Raw genomic sequence first — 16392 nt, 5'->3', positions numbered from 1 at the left:
TCAGAAATCTGCCTGCCTCTGCCTCCCAAGTGCTGGGATTAAAGGCGTGCACCACCACTGCCTGGCCTCCTCTTCCTTTCTTATCCATGCTGTTTCCTAATTTGGAGCCTGCCCTTGCTCGGGCCTCTGGCACAGGGCTCCAGGCCACTTTCTTCATCCTTGAGTGTGCATTCAGAAAAACAAACAACAAAAACAAAACAGGGCTGAGGGTGTGACTTAGTAGCAGAGTGCCGGGCCTGCTCAAGGCCTTAGCTTCCATCCCTGGCATCCCCAAACTACAGAAGCACACAGTTGTGCCCGCACATACCCAGAGGACTGAGGTAGAACTGACTCCAGCTGAAGCCCAGACGTCAACAACTTTCCAACACTACCCGGTGCCCTGAAGGGTTCCTGCAGCCTGTGTTCTTCATTCTTAAACTAAGGGGCACCGATCTGTCCTCCTAGCCTTCTGGGCTTGTGACCTCGCAACTCCAATCTCTGCCTCTGTGGTCACACTGCTACTTCTTGTTCTTGGCGTCAGAACATCTCTTCCTCTGCTCCCAGGACAGGAGAGTACGTTCAGGGCCTGATCAGAGTCTGGGATAGGTTTTTTTCCAAGACTGTGGATGATTCCATGTGCTATCATCTAAAATTGTGGATGATTTCACATGTTACCATCTAAGGCCTTTGCTACTGGTTGTAGGGCTTGAGGTGTGACTCCAGAGTCCCATGGTTGGCCCAGTGTTCTGACCCAGGGAGGTTACTGTTCCTCCTTGATAAGCCACCGGGACTGGCCTCTAGATGCTGTGTTCTCCAGTCTCCTTTTATTTCTGGCCTCTATTCTCCAGACCCTGTCTCCCCTGCACTAAGTGCCTGCTTAAGCCAGGGCCTGGTCCTAGACCCCCAGCCTCAAACTCTTGTCTGCGGTAGCTTCTCTCAGCCTCCCTCTCTTGAGGTACCTTAAGCTGGCCTCTCTGTGCTCTCACCAGAAAGCCCATCTTTCTCTGGTCACACGACCCTCCCAGGTGGTTCTGCCCTACAGTTCTCAGTCTTAGCATTTCCCTTCCTCCCATACCCCCCGCCCCGCTTTGCCCTGTCACAGGGCTTCTGCGCAGACTCTTATCTCCACTGGGAAGTTGGGAAGTTCTTCTGCCCGCCCCCGCCCCTCACCTGCACCTGCCCAGTTGGTTTCTTTGCCCTCTTCAGTGCTTGGCTCAGATTTCCTGGGTGACTGTTTGCTGCCTGGTCGGGCTGTGAGTTCATGGCACAGTTAATGTTTCCTGTGTAAGCATCTTGATTCATAACTATACACTTATTCACGTGTCTCTAGTTTGTCCCTTGCTGGACTGTTCGTGCAGAAGGAATAAGATTTTGTCCCTCTTGCTTGCTCCTGGAGCCCCAGCAACAAGCAGGGGCTTCACTATTTTTACTCAAATGAAAAGCTCCTGAGTGCTGGGTATGGTGGCTCATGCCCAGAATCCTAACACCTGGCAGGCTAACGAGGGTGAATTGCAAGTTTGAGGGCGCCAGCCTGAGCTAATAATGAATCCTGGGCCAGCTTGGGCTAGATAGTGAAATCCTGTCTCAGAAAACAATTTGAGAGATAAATGATAAGGCAGACCAAGAGTTCTGGGTCAAGTTCTGAGTTCAAGGGTCATCTTTGGCTATTATAGTGAATTTAATGCTAGCCTGAACTACATGACACTATAGCTTGTTTGTTTAAGTGATAAATGGCACAATTTTACCAATTGCTATACGCCTAGTGCTTCATGACTGACCATCCCCGTGGCCCCTGTTCATGAAGACCTAGAGGAAAGTGTATTGTTCTCCCCCTGTGACATGAGAACCCATAGACACAGAGTGAAATACTGAAGTGATCTGGTTGCCCTAAGGCCTGGTCAGCTAGAGGCTTTGGCACCTCTGGACCCTGTTACTCTGGACTTGGTTTCTCCTGCTGGAAGCAGGTTCAGTGACAGTTCCTGGGGGCCAGAAACTCCCAAATATTTTTCCTTCCAGCCAGACCTGCCAACCTTCTTATCTCAGCCACCAATTTCCAGAAATGGCCCCACCCTGGCAAATGCCACTTCTGGGTCTCCCTTTGTTCGGGGATCTGACTTGGATCAGGCAGATGACAAAGTCCTTAATGCACTGGCTCCCAACACCTGTTCGACTTAATAGCTGTTGAAAACATCATTTCCCAGAGACACTAACTACTTCCTTTGGATCACGCCTCTCCACATTCACTATCTAAAATCTTTGTCATGGTTTTTGTACAAGAGCGAGCTATCCCACACTGTTCAGTTGACACTTAGGCCATCTGAGATCAGCCATACAAGTGGAGAGCTGGGAGTTTAGACAGATGGACTCTCTACGGAGGCCCTGCTTGTAGCCTCAGCTTTGTGAACAAGGTGTCATACATGGGATTGGGCAAATAGGCATGGTCACCAAGACTCTTTCTAGAGGATCAGAAAGACTTAGTTGTCGATATGTTGCCTGATAAGGCAGGCCTGACTAGCACCTGTTTGTGAAACAGAGCCTGGTATTTATATATTTGCATTTACTTTGTGGTGCTAAAGTTGGAGCATGGGGCCTTGCACATGCAAATATGATGTACACCCCCACTGGAGTCTTTTATTTCAGTGCATGCATGTGTGCACGCGTGCGTGTGCGCATGTGCAGGTATGGGTGAGCGTATCCCTATGTGCCTACATGTGGAGACCAGAGGTCAGTATCAGGTGTCATTCCTCAAGTGCCACCCACCTTGTTTTTTGAGACAGGGCCTCACACGGGGAGCTGGGGGCTTTATTGATTTGGCTCAACTGTTTGGCTAGTGAACCCCAGGAACCCTCCCATCCGTCTCCCCGGCTCTGGAATTACAGGTGTGCAGCGCCACCCTTTATGTGATTGCTGCCTGAGCTCAGCTTGTGCAGTGAGTTCCTTACGAGCCGAGCTATCCCCCAAAGGCCCCAGAGCCTGTGAGCCTGCAGTCTCCTCTTTCTGTTAGACTCAAGAACTGACTGACTGACTGAAGTGACCTACAGCAGTGGCTCTGATGTGGTAACTGACCCCCACTGGGACCACAGCTGGCCTCATGGTTCTGATGGCAAGCCTTGGAATTGGGTCGGGATGGAATGTTGCCGTTGCTGCTCCCCAGCTGAGGCTAAGGCAAAGGATTGCATCTGTTCCCATTTCTTGCTTGCTGTATAACTTAGGTCAGGGCACTTAAACGTCTCCGAACCCCAGACCCCTGAGCTGCGAACCACACAGCACCTTGACTGTCCCCAAAACACATACAGGCGAGCTTAGGTGAAAGCGTGTGTGTGAAGAGTTTAAGAAGTGTAGTGATTAAGGTCCAGGCAAAGGTGGCTTCTGCAGGGCTCCTCGGGCTCTGTGGTGTCTCACCCTCTTTCTCTGCCCCTTGCAGGTCGAGCTACATGTCCACCTGGATGGAGCCATCAAGCCAGAAACCATCTTATACTATGGCAAGTAAGTGCACAGACAACCACAGTCCTTTCCAGGATTGCATAAAATGGACAGCTCTTCTTAGAGCCCCTGGAGATTCCCAGGGCCCTATCCGTTCCCTGCAGGAGGCAAGCCAGTCCTTGATGGAAGATGGTGATGTTCTGGGGTCATCCTTCCTCCCGAGCTGTCAGGAAAAGTGAGCCCCTCCCCCCAGCATCCTTCACTCTTGCTGCTAAGCATTCTGGGTATAATGGAAGGACTCAGCTGTCTCCCACTGTCTCCAGTGTCTAGCCTCAATTCTGCCTCTGTCCCATGCGACGGCCTCCCAGGTGCTACTTGGGAATTTGTCTCCCATCTCCAGAGCTTGGCTCCCAAGTCCCTTGGGAGAGTTCCTCTGTGTTGTTCTTCCTCGGCCTTTCCCTGCCCTGGGTCATGGTGTTCTTGTGCCACAAGCACACCACCTTGGCTGCGCTGCACTGAGTTAAGTTGGTGACTCCTTCCCACGGTGAGGTAGGCGGTTCTCTTGCCGGGCCCGATCCTCTTTATAGATAGGAAGATGGAGCCATGGCAGTCAAAGGCTTCCTCCTGAGTGGAGGGCAGGGTTTAAGTTCAGGGGTCCAACAGAGTGAAACCAGAGATTTCTGTGAGGTCAGCCATGAGAAATGAGAGGCTCAGAACATAATAGCTTGGGCTGGAGAGATGGCTCAGTGGTTATGAGCGCTGACTGCTCTTCCGAAGGTCCTGAGTTCAAATCCCAGCAACCACATGGTGGCTCACAACCATCCATAATGAAATCTGATGCCCTCTTCTGGTGCGTCTGAAGATAGCTACAGTGTACTTACATATAACAATAAATAAACCTTTAAAAAATAAAAACAAAAAAACAAAAAAAACAAGCCAGGCGCACGCCTTTAATCCCAGCACTTGGGAAGCAGAGGCAGGCAGATTTCTGAGTTTGAGGCCAGTCTGGTCTACAGAGTGAATTCCAGGACAGCCAGAGCTATACAGAGAAACCTTGATTCAAAAAACAAAACAAAACAAACAAAAACAAAAACAAAAAAACCCAACCATATTAGCTTGCCCTGTAAAGGTTACTTCCAGATGTTAGTATTGGTATCTATGGCTCTTGTGTCAGAGGGATGCCTCTGGCCTTATCTCTGGGTGGCCTTTGGTCATTTGGCTGCTCGATATTGCCCCAGGGCCTCAATGAGCTCATTTGGGTGGGACACTGAGATGGGTTCCCAGCAGGCATTGTGGAAGGGTCAAAGAAGGCTAATGTATTAGCCAGGTCACAGAGGTATGGTTCGGGTGGAGTGAAAAAGCAACACGTGGGTAGTGGGGGCTGCTGGGATTTTTCTAGCCTCAGTGGGCCCTCACAGGGGTGTTGGGGAGGCTCCCCTGGAGTATTCGGGCAGCAGAGAACAGGTTCTGGCCTACTGTGGCCAAGCCAGTGACCCCTTCCATTGTCTTGGTGACTATGTTGGCAACCATCCCTTCTTCCTCCAGTTCCTGGGCTTCTGCCCTCCTGGTTCCTCTTACCTCCTTCCCAGGCCCTTCACCACCCTGTGGGCTCTCTCTAAAGCATCCTGGGGATCCAGGACCCTTCACCACCCTGTGGGCTCTCTCTAAAGCATACTGGGGATCCAGGACCCTTCACCACCCTGTGGGCTCTCTCTAAAGCATACTGGGGATCCAGGACCCTATACCACCCTGTGTGCTCTCTCTAAAGCATACTGAGGATCCAGCCACCCTCTGCTGTCATCATTGTACAAGTCTGAGCCACTACTGTCCCTTCTCTTGTCTATCTGCAGACACTCCAGGTGCCTACCATAGCTTCACCATCCTCAGGGCTTTAGGGCTGCACTCTAATCATTGTCTCTAAAGTTATCAGTATGTTCCTCTGAAGGCTCTCCAGGATCACTATGGCTGTATGTGGCTTTAGGAGGGTGGCTTTGAGGCAGACTGGCCAGCAGCAAAAAATTTAACCTGGAGGCACCAGGGGATATTGAGAACCTCCCTCTTTGTACCAGGACCACAGCAGGGGTGCACACCATATTCCCGCAGTGCATTATGGGGACCTAGGACTGGTGAGGATTCATGACACACAAGCTGGAGCAGGGAGACATTGGTGTTTCCTACTGGGAAATTACACACACATAAACACACACACACACACACACATACACACACACACACACACACACACATACACACACACACACACCAATAATAACAACAATAGCGATGATAAAATAGAAGAAACCAAGGCCTAGAGGGATCCTATGGGCTGGATCTGAGTTGAAGTGGGGGTAGACTGCAGTGCATGCGCAGAAGGAGGCTGCCTCCCTAGGTTCACAGCAGCTTCTGCAGTCCATGGGGAGGCAGCGCCCCTGGTGTAGGAGAAGACTCCAAGGCAGAGGTGGTGGTGCTACGGGCGTGGGATAGTCCTGAGCTGAGTGGCCCGCACAGCAGGCCTAGGCTGGGTGGGGCAGGCTGCTGTGACAGAGCAAGGGGAAAGGTCCTGCTACCAGTTCCTGTCCCGGGAATTATGGCACTGCACAGTAGCTATTGTGTCTGATAGCTTCTGTCTGGGCATATGTCCAGATGCCTCCGCCTGCCCCTGGACCTGATGAGGAAGTCATGGGCTTGCCGTGATACTCTTAGTCCCTTGAGATGTGGTGACTTGTTTCTAGCTCTTCCACTCAGAATGCATTTAATCCTGGAAGTCAAGCAGGGCTGGGCCTAGTAGTTCTTGGATGGGAGATGTGTGATTTTTTTTCGTGGCTTCTGGCTAGAAGTCTTGAGTGGCGGGGCTCTGCCCTGTTCTCTATGCCTTGGAGTTTGGTTTCCACATCCGTCCCATGGGAGGAGCTAGATGGAAGGATCCCCTTGTTTCTCACTGGGGCTACCAGTCTGTCCCATGCTGCCCGGGGAGGTCAGGCTGGATCCTGTCCTGGCATCTCACCGTTTGTTGTCATTTGTTTTTTTAATTAATTAATTAATTAATTAGGTTTTTCAAGACAGGGTTTCTCTGTGGTAGCCCTGGCTGTCCTGGAACTCACTCTGTAGACCAGGCTGGCCTCGGAACTCAGAAATCCGCCTGCCTCTGCCTCCCAAGAGCTGGGATTAAAGGCGTGCGCCACTACTGCCCGGCTATTTTTGTTTTTAAATGTATGCATTTTTACAAATTCATCTTACGTGTCTCGAGGTTTTTGCCCACAAGTATATATGGAACACATATATGCCTGATGCCAGCAAAGGAGACCTGAAGGTATTGGATCCCCTGGAACTGCAGTTACAGATGGTCATGAGCCTCCATGTGGGTCTCGTCTTCTGCAAGAACAGCCAATGTGCTCTTACCCACTGAGCCCTGGCTGCAGCCCCTCACCCTCAATTTTATTTTTAGGAAGAGAGGCATCCCCCTCCCAGCAGACACAGTGGAGGAGCTGCGCAACATTATCGGCATGGACAAGCCTCTCTCGCTGCCCGGCTTCCTGGCCAAGTTTGACTACTACATGCCTGCTATCGCGTAAGTTGCTCCCCAACCCTTGTGTCCATCCATCCCTGTAACTAAGCCCTGGCTGAGCTGCTGTACTAGACACTCAGTGCCCCTAACCTTGCTTCTTACCATAGTGTGCACATAAGCCGACCTCTCCTGTGCCTTTGGGCTCCTAAGCTCATCCCATCTAGAGGTGGCGTCTGTCTTGGGGCAGAGGAGACTCTGCTTGCGGAAGCCCTGTGCTGGCCAGGCTAGCTAAGATGTCTTGGTCACAACTCACTGCTCTTTAGACACATGTCACCATCCCAGATCTCATAGAAAGAGCCCTAGTCTTAAGGTAAACTGAGGCATGGGTGCAGAACAGGGTAGGGCCTAAGCCAGGTCCCGCATTCCCCAGGCTAGAGCTTTGGAAGGGAGACACTGGAGTGGGACATGGAAGCGGAGTTGGGTCCTTCTTTGATGTCTTGAGTCACTAGGCAAATGAAGACCATTACTAGTCTCTGAGAAGGCCCAGGAATGGTCACTAGAGAGTACCAGAGAAAAGACTCAAGACTGAAGACCTAAGCCAGCCTTCTGACCCAAATTTACCAACCTCTCTCTGTGTCTCTCGGAGCAAATACCAAAAACTACAGGACAGGTGCACAAGCCCTACAACTTTGAGCTCCTGGCTTTCACGGCTGTTGACTCCTCCCCTACCCTGGGTACTCATACCCCACCCCATCCCATCCCACCTCAGATCCTCTGCCCTCATTCTCTCAACCTGAACCACTGTTCTCTAAAAGCCCATGGCTTGCCTTCTGCAAATGGGGTCTTTCTAATCCTGTTGCGGCAGGCCACGTGGCCTCCTGGCTTTACCTGTATCGCTAACATTCCTATGTCATAGTCTATATGTGCTCCCCTTATTTACACCTGGCTTTCCTGTCACAAGGCAATGGAAAGGCAGGGATCCTAGCTCCCGTTCACTGTGTAGTCAGAGTCTGGGCCGGTATGAAGGCTCAATACCCACTTGAAGAATGGATCAGACTATAGATAGCTATGTGAGAGCTGTGGGGGGCTGGGGCTGGGATAGGCAGTGAGCAAGCTCCTCACTGTGGCAGAGCTGAAACCTGATCCCGATCTTCCCTCACCCATTGAACCACCTCCTAGGAGTGACTCCATTGCCCAGGAGGCAGGCGCTCTCTTATCCCCCAAGGGCTGTTGGGGGCACTTGCTTGTCTTCCCTCCTCTGGAGGGAATCCTAACTAGGCCCGTCCGTCCATTAGCATTTGATCACTGCCCATAGAGGCCTTCACAGGCAACTTGTACCTTGCTCCTGAAACCTACACTCAGCAGCAGCAACCAAAACTCTCCGGCGTGTGGCTGATCACTTCTTGGCCTTCTGGCTGAGACCAAGTGTAGCATAGCCTGCTGTCTACCTGCCAGCCTGGGTGAAGTTTCTGATGCTCCCTCACACTAACCCTTATCAAAGGGTAACTGACTAGCCAGGATCACACAGACTATAAGTCCATGACTGAAGACCAAGTTCTCCCATCCCAGAGTCCCTCTGGATTCACATCTGTGTCCTTTTAGCCTCCCTACCAGTTTTACATCCATTCTTTTTTTTTTTTTTAAGATTTATTTTATTTATTTTATGTGTATGAGTACACTGTAGCTGTACAGATGACCATGAGCCATCATGTGTGTGGCTGCTGGGAATTGAACTCAGGACCTGTGCCGGCCCCGCTCCCTCTGGCCCCTCTCGCTCCTGAGTAATTCACTGTAGCTGTCTTTCAGACACACCAGAAGAGGGTGTCAGATCTCATTATGGGTGGTTGTGAGCCACCATGTGGTTGCTGGGATCCGAACTCAGGACCTTTGGAAGAGCAGTCAGTGCTCTTACCTGCTGAGCCATCTCACCAGCCCCCATTATTCAACTAATACGTGGCTACTGTGTCCTAGGCACTTCCCTTGGCTCAGGTATCACAGCTGTGACAAGACAGATGAAGAGATCCTTGTGGCGCAGGAGCCCAGGGGAGATGGGATGTAGTCCCTAAAAAAGCATGTGCTATCTAATGTCAAGTGGTGATCAAGGCGTGGAAAAAGGATGCCAAGAGAAGGTGGTCTGAGGAGGCCTGGGTAGAGGGCCTTAAGCTGGCGTTAGGTCGGGGTCAAGCAGAATGCAGGAGGCTGGACAAGCAGGAGACCATGACCCCAAGTCCTGAAGTGGGAGGGACAAGCTTAATGGTCCTTGGCCAGAGGAAGAACGTGCGGCACAAGGTGCTAGGGAAGTTGGTGACTGTGACAATTGGTCTGGCATAGAGTCGGATCTTTCTACACAACTGGACGCCGTAGGAGCTCAGAAGAGAGGGGCAGTGTGCTTTGGTTGCCTATATAATCACTCTCACTGCTTTGTGGGGAGTGGAGCACTTTGGGGCAACCTGGGAGACATGCCTGTTACAAGGGTCAGGGGTCAGAAGGAGTTTGTAGTTCAGAAGTACAGATGAGATGCCAGGGCTTCCCAAGTGCCTTGCCTGTAATCGGCAGGTGCCCAGGCAGTGTGAGCTTGTGAGCTGGAAATAGGCTGGTTCTGAGGCCTGCAGTTACCTCGCTTGCTACGGGAGCTGAAGAAGGTTGTTGCCAACCTGTGTTCTTCCCTTCCCAGAGGCTGCAGAGAGGCCATCAAAAGGATCGCCTATGAGTTTGTGGAGATGAAGGCAAAGGAGGGTGTGGTGTACGTGGAAGTGCGCTACAGCCCACACCTGCTGGCCAACTCCAAAGTGGACCCAATCCCCTGGAACCAGACTGAGTGAGTGGCATCACTGGGGGTGGGGACTGTGCTGAGTGGGGCTTTGAGCTGGGGATGGAGTGCTTAGAGCCCTGGCCTTGGCCCTGTCCATGGACTCAGCCATAAAGCACGATCCCTATCCCTCTGCTCGAGGCTATGTCTCTCCCCTAAGTGAAGTACTAGCTAGCTGCCATGACTCTGCCTGGATTAGCTGGTGACTTCTAAAGTCATTTGCTCAGTGAATGAGTCTGGCCCACTGCTGTCTTCTGGTCAACCTCTTGCACCTCGAAGTGTCTTGAACCCCCTATTCCTTCCCTCTGGAGCCATGATTCTGACACAAATTTGGGTCCATGATTCTGGACCCAAATTCAGCCCCCTCTCCATCTAGAAATAGGGAGGGCTGTGGGACATCCCCACACTGGGATCTGGCAATGCCCAGACAGCTCTGAGGAAGCGGGCCACTGCATTGAAATCATGTCCGTGTGTCTCCTCAGAAGACATTATTCAGGGGCAAGGCTGTTTCTCCCTGCTCCAGTTCCATGGCTGCCCATAGCCTTCCCTTGGCCTAAGGTCCTCCTTCCTCCTCTCCCCACACAGAGGGGACCTGACCCCCGATGAGGTTGTAGATCTTGTGAACCAGGGCCTGCAGGAGGGAGAGCAAGCATTCGGCATCAAGGTCCGGTCCATTCTGTGCTGCATGCGCCACCAACCCAGTGAGTACCACCACCGCACCCTAGCCTAGCCACACAGCTGGACCTACTCTATCCCAGCGTCTCCCACCTCATATTTCTAGAGTTTTCTAAAAAACACCTGTGAACTTTTGGTGACTCTGATGAGTCTCCTTAACAGGAAATCTGGGTCTTGTCAGCCACGTGACCCACAGGAAGCTCCCAGCCAAAGGACCCTAGACAACAGGGAAACATGTAATACCATCTAAGACTCTGTGGTCTGATTTTGAGGTCTCTGGGGGTCCTCCCCCACTACCACTACTGGTCAAGCCTCCAAGGCTCAACCTGCAGAGCCCTTTCTGGGACCCGGGGCAAGTCACATCACCCCTCGTGAGCTCTTTCACACCACGCGTGTGGTGATGGCCACACCCACTTCACACCCCCACCCTAAGGATTAGTGGGAACCAAAGCCACAGGCTGATGTTAGGTTACAGGACCTGACCTGTCTGTCTCTTCCTTAACCCTCACCGCAGCCTGGGGACTGAACTCAGGTCGTCAGGCCTAGGGCTTTACCTGCTGAGCCGTCTTGTTGGTCACATCATAATAACTTTATGGGGCTCTTACTATAAAAGTGCATGATGTATTAGCAATAAACTAATATTCCCATGAGTTATATTCTGGGCTAAATGTTAGGCTCCGATTTCCTATCTTCTCAGTGGGGTAAGTCTGCCACGGGGGTTGGTAGAGACCAGTGGACTAGCCTGTCCATCACTTACTGAGCCCAGCCCACATCAGCAGACACTAGCCATGACCTTTTTTTAAAAAAAAAAAAAAGATTTATTTATTTATTTTATGGATGTGAGTACATTGTACAGATGGTTGTGAACCTTCATGTCGTTGTTGGGAATTGAATTTAGGACCTCTGTTTGCTCCAGTCAGCCCTGCTCACTCTGGTCAACCCTGCTTGCTCTGGCCCAAAAAGATTTATTTATTATTATAAATAGCTACACTGTAGTTGTCTTCAGACGCACCAGAAGAGGGCGTCAGATCTCATCACTGGTAGATGTGAGCCACCATGTGGTTGCTGGGATTTGAACTCAGGACCTTTGGAAGAGCAATCGGGGCTCTTACCCGCTGAGCTGTCTCGCCAGCCCTTGCTATGACCTTGTGCGGTGGTTGGTGGTGTTCCTCTGGGAAAGGGCACTCTGAGGCTTGAGTCGGGAGGACACAGCAGTCAGGATATGAAGACAAGACACTGGATCTTAGATCTTCTCTGGCCTCAGATGAAGGACTAGGGAAGCCAGTGGGTGGCTGGCAGGCCCTATTCTATTCCTATTTGATGAGGCCCTGCTGGACTGCTCTTGCAGGCTGGTCCCTTGAGGTGTTGGAGCTGTGTAAGAAGTACCATCAGAAGACCGTGGTGGCTATGGACTTGGCTGGAGACGAGACCATTGAAGGAAGCAGCCTCTTCCAGGGCCACGTGGAAGCCTATAAGGTGGGCCTGAAAGGGGAGGGTAGCCCTGGGTAAGCTTGGGACTCTTCTGAGGCCCCAGGTATGTCTCAGTTGGGGTTAGGGACTCAGAACAGGATATTACCTAAAGCCCCCGCTAGGTGTTAGGAGAGCTGGGTTTGAGTCTGCATCTGCCTGTGTATTCCTGGGTGACCTTGGACGGGGCTGCTTTTTCTCGGGACCTCATTGCCTCGATTCTAAAGTTCTTGTTAGGCCTTGGTCATGTTGACTTGACTCTCTTGAGCTCCACCCAATAGTATTTGCTTTAGAATATTAGACAATGTGATTAAACCCTTCAAAAGTGTTAGTGCACAGAGGCTGCAGCATAAAAAAGTTTCTGCTCTACTCATGACTGGGAAATCAGGCCACACGGTCCTGTATACTTATTAAAGTAGCCTAGCCTGACTCTGGGGACAGTCACACTTGCCAAAAGTCAGACCCCAAAGCGTGGCAGAGACAGAGCTCGCTAGAGCCCTCTCAGAGCCATGTCTCTTCCCCTTCCAGGGTGCAGTAGAGAATGGCATTCACCGGACCGTCCATGCTGGAGAGGTGGGCTCTGCTGAGGTTGTGCGAGAGGTAAGGAGCCGGTGGCCCTGGGCCTCCTCTTCCTGATTCTGCTCCTGCTCCTGGACTCAGGTCCTCTCTGCTTCTCCACAGGCTGTGGACATACTCAAGACAGAGAGGGTGGGACATGGCTACCACACAATCGAGGATGAAGCCCTGTACAACAGGCTACTGAAAGAAAACATGCACTTTGAGGTGAGATGCCAAGGCAGAGAGAGAGAGAGAGAGCTGTCTCTGGCTACCCTATGCCTTTCAGACAGAGACAGGGCAGGCAGGCAGTGTGAGAGTGGCCACATGGTGGAGGTTTCATGGGACTTGAGGCAAGGAAGCACTAAAGCTGTTGAGAATAGTACCTGAGCAGGTGGCTGAGCCCTGACCCGGCTGGCCCGGGGCCCACTATGCCAGCCACACACCTGCCCCTTGCAGGTCTGCCCCTGGTCCAGCTACCTCACAGGCGCCTGGAATCCCAAAACGACGCACGCGGTTGTTCGGTGAGATCTGGTTCCTGGGACCCATTTGGTTTTGATCTGGAAAGCAAGGGGAGGGAATGGGGGACCTGACCATCCTGGTTCTTAGTAATGAAGTCACTCTGGCTGAGAAGCAGGCATTGCTGTCCTTGTCCAACAAATGAGGACTGTGAAGTTCAGATGTACCAACATGACTCCACCCACTAACTAGGAGAGCTGGCGCCCATGGTTCATCAGCCATGAGCTTCTACACTCTTGTTACCCAACTCTGCCTCTTGGGCTGTGGGAAGATGTGTCTCATCTGTCTGGATATTTGCTCTTATTGATGCTGTTGGGTGTTCCCCTGAAGGCCAGCTTGAAGCTTTTCCATAGAGCACCTCGCACATGCTACTTGGTTCCCATCACCAACTAAAAACAAGGCCTTCCTGTCCAATGACTAAAACAAGGCCTTCCTGTCCAATGACTAAAACAAGGCCTTCCTGTCCAATGACTAGGTCCTTTTCAGCCTCAGGAGAACAAAGCTGTTTCTTCCCAAGGCAGGATAGAGATGGCAAGAACTTGGGCTGACAATGGACAGGCCGGCACTGGTCTGTCAGCCATTCTTACACAAACGGATGGAGTGTGCTGGGATAACAAAAGGCTCGTGGGTTTCCTTAGAGCATGGGTGCACAGCGCCTGCGGGACAGCCAAATGGCCGCTCTTGGAGGCACACAGGTCTATAGCACTCTGGCTGGGGAGGGTTCAAATCAACCTCTGTGCAAATACAGAGTTTGAAGAACAAAGACTCTGAGAGATGGTGGATCAAGATGAGGAGGGAGAGAACCTGTAACAGTGACATTAGGGACAGGCAGAAACAGGAGGAAAGCAGGTCATGTCAAAGTGTCCAGGGCTGGCCGATACCTCTGTGGGTAAGCATAAAGACCAGGGCGCTTGCTGTGCAAGCGTGAGACCAGAGTTCAGATTCCTAGCACTCACATAAAAAGCCAGGCATGTCCATGCATACCTGTGACCTTAGTACTAGGGAGGGGAATGGAGACAGGAGGATTGCTAGCCTCAAAATAGTGAGCTTCAGGTTCAGTGAGAGACCCTGTCTCAAAAGAAGTAAGGCAGGGACTGTCAGAGAAAGACACCCAATGTCCTCCTCTGACTCCGTGCACCCCTGAACATGGGCGTACACACAGAAGATAAAAGTCTAAAATAATTTTTGAAAAAGTATGGGGTCAGAGATATCCAGGAATAATGCCTTGAGAAAAGTCCAGTGTCAGATTCTGGGACTAGTGAGATGGCTCAGTGGGTAAAGATGGTTTCCACAAAGCGTGATAACCTGAGTTTGATCCTGGGAACCTATATGGTAGAAACAGGAAACCGCCTGTCATAAATTGTCCCTTGACCTCCAATCATGCTCCATGGCATGCATAGCCACATGCTTAAGTAAATAAGAATTTGAAAGTGTTGATTGAATACTGCTATCCAAGCAAGTAAGGTTGGAGCTAGCAGAAACCCAATCAAGTTTAACAAGATGGCAGGCAGGGCTGAGCCAGGAAGTTCCCATGCTGTGTTGGAAGGGACTGAGGACTGACTGGGAGAGGAGGGGAGGGTGTTAGCCATGCTCCAGGACTGAGGCGGGAAGGCTAGAGAGCATGGCAGCTTAAGGGGCTGTTGCTTTCCCAGATTTCCAAGTCACTGTGTCCTTGGCTCTCGCCTCCGCCATTCTGCCTTTGCCTCTGAGCTGGCTTTAGAGAAGTTCCCAGAGTTTTCTAAATGCTTCCTCTTTAATATGAGAATGCAACCTTCTGTGTTGTCTAAGATTGTATAAAGATCGAAGGGATGTGGAGGACAGGCAGTGATGGTTCTTCAAGTAAAAAGGCACCCTCTTTTCTTCCTGCCCGGCCCCTTCCCCAGCTTCAAGGATGATCAGGCCAACTACTCACTCAACACAGACGACCCCCTCATCTTCAAGTCCACCCTGGACACCGACTACCAGATGACCAAAAATGACATGGGCTTCACTGAGGAGGAGTTCAAGCGACTGGTGAGTGCGTGTGAGCTGTGAGCCTGACACTTGGCCCAGGTGTGTGCATGTATTGTATGTGGATTGCCTAGAACCTCTGGAGACCAAGAATGGATTAGCCTGACATGCCAAGCTGAGCCTAGCACCAAAAGCCTTCCACAGAAATGCCTCAGCATCAGCATCCTGGCTGAGGGACCGGGCAGCTTAGCCTTTGCTTGGGTTGAGCTCCTCAGAGGACCCATCTCCCAAGAAAGGTCTTGACTGGAAATGTTAGGTTGTTCCTAGCTTGGAGCTTGGTCTTGGGTTCTGATGTCTTGAGTGAATCCCTGCAGGGGCCTGTGTCCCCACTACTATGCCCCTTGCCCTTGCTCACAAGGCCGTTCCTTTCCTTGTGCTTTGACTCTGTTTTTCCCTTCTAGAACATCAACGCAGCGAAGTCAAGCTTCCTCCCAGAGAAGGAGAAGGAGGAACTTGTGGAACGGCTCTCCAGAGAATACCAATAACCACCACAGCCTGCCGGTACACTTCTGCGTGGGCGCAATAACCACCCACCTTGTCCCTCCTGAACTTTAAGTGTGGCTTGTGGCAGAAGCCCTGGGGAGGGAACACACCCCTGCAGGGTTGCAGCAACCACCCTATGCTGTCCCTCTACAACTTTCTGTGTGGCTTGTAGCAGAAGTCTTTTGGAGAGTGGGGACATCCCTGAGAATAATGGGGACTGTCTGGCTTCTGGGCACAGTGGTTAGCTTTTTGTCAGGGTGGCTATTTCCTGAGCATTATGTCAGGTAGCCTAGAGTGTGACCTCAACAGCAGTTGGTCCAGTTCCAGTCCCATGAGTCCCTTAAATTCTGTATGGCCTTGGCAAGCCACACACTCCCTTGCTTGAAGCCCTTGTCTTGCTGCCTATGGAAGGAAGTCACTCTCTGGGCCCGGAATTCTGTGCTTTCTACGTGCCTTATGTGTTATGAGATCTGACCTTTCTATTTCTCTGACTTGACCAGCAGGGCAGGTCCCCTGAAGATGGCAAGACCACTTCTCTGAGCCTCATCCTGTGGATAAAGTCTTTTACAACTCTGACATACTGACCTTCATTCCTTCCAGACCTTGGAGTGGCCAGGTCTGTCCTCTGATTGGATGTCCTGGCTAAGGCCCAGAGGCCTTGACAATCATGGGCATGAATTGGAAACCTTCCTTCTAAAGCTAAAAATATGGTGTTCAATAAAGCAGATGGTGACTGGTATCTTGGAGCACATGGTGAATGTGGTCTCGGGGCTGCTGGCTAGGTGGTAAGAAAGGAGGAGCCCTGGGGCCCTACACTGAGTATCAGGCTGGGAGGACAGGATCTCTTTCCCCCAGAAGTGAGCAGCCCTGGGGCCCTACACTGAGTACCAGGCTGGGAAGACAGGACCTCTTTCCTCCAGAAGTGAGCAGCCCTGGGGCCCTACACCGAGTGTCAGGCTGGGAGGAC

At 51.5% G+C, this 16392-nt stretch overlaps 1 protein-coding gene across 2 annotated transcripts in view; it reads left to right on the top strand.

Annotated features, from left to right (window-relative positions):
• The window catches only part of Ada (adenosine deaminase), a 24941-nt gene extending 8770 nt beyond the window's left edge, over positions 1-16171 (top strand). Inside the window, exons 2-12 of one of the 2 annotated variants that reach the window (XM_031372688.1) lie at positions 3404-3465; positions 6848-6970; positions 9582-9725; positions 10302-10417; positions 11740-11867; positions 12387-12458; positions 12540-12641; positions 12873-12937; positions 14816-14945; positions 15344-15443; positions 15929-16171. In XM_031372688.1, coding sequence (XP_031228548.1) covers positions 3404-3465; positions 6848-6970; positions 9582-9725; positions 10302-10417; positions 11740-11867; positions 12387-12458; positions 12540-12641; positions 12873-12937; positions 14816-14945; positions 15344-15427 — 1026 coding nt within the window. In that variant the 3' untranslated portion in view covers positions 15428-15443; positions 15929-16171. Of the gene's footprint in view, positions 1-3403; positions 3466-6847; positions 6971-9581; positions 9726-10301; positions 10418-11739; positions 11868-12386; positions 12459-12539; positions 12642-12872; positions 12938-14815; positions 14946-15343; positions 15444-15925 lie in introns of both variants that reach the window. The other variant, XM_031372689.1, reaches the window with a different exon arrangement.
• Positions 16172-16392: the final 221 nt, after the last annotated feature.

The sequence above is a fragment of the Mastomys coucha genome, unplaced genomic scaffold (assembly GCF_008632895.1).
Source record: "Mastomys coucha isolate ucsf_1 unplaced genomic scaffold, UCSF_Mcou_1 pScaffold15, whole genome shotgun sequence".
Lineage (NCBI taxonomy): Eukaryota > Metazoa > Chordata > Mammalia > Rodentia > Muridae > Mastomys > Mastomys coucha.
Note: the sequence above shows the minus strand (reverse complement) of the source record. Positions and strands in the feature narration are given on the sequence as shown.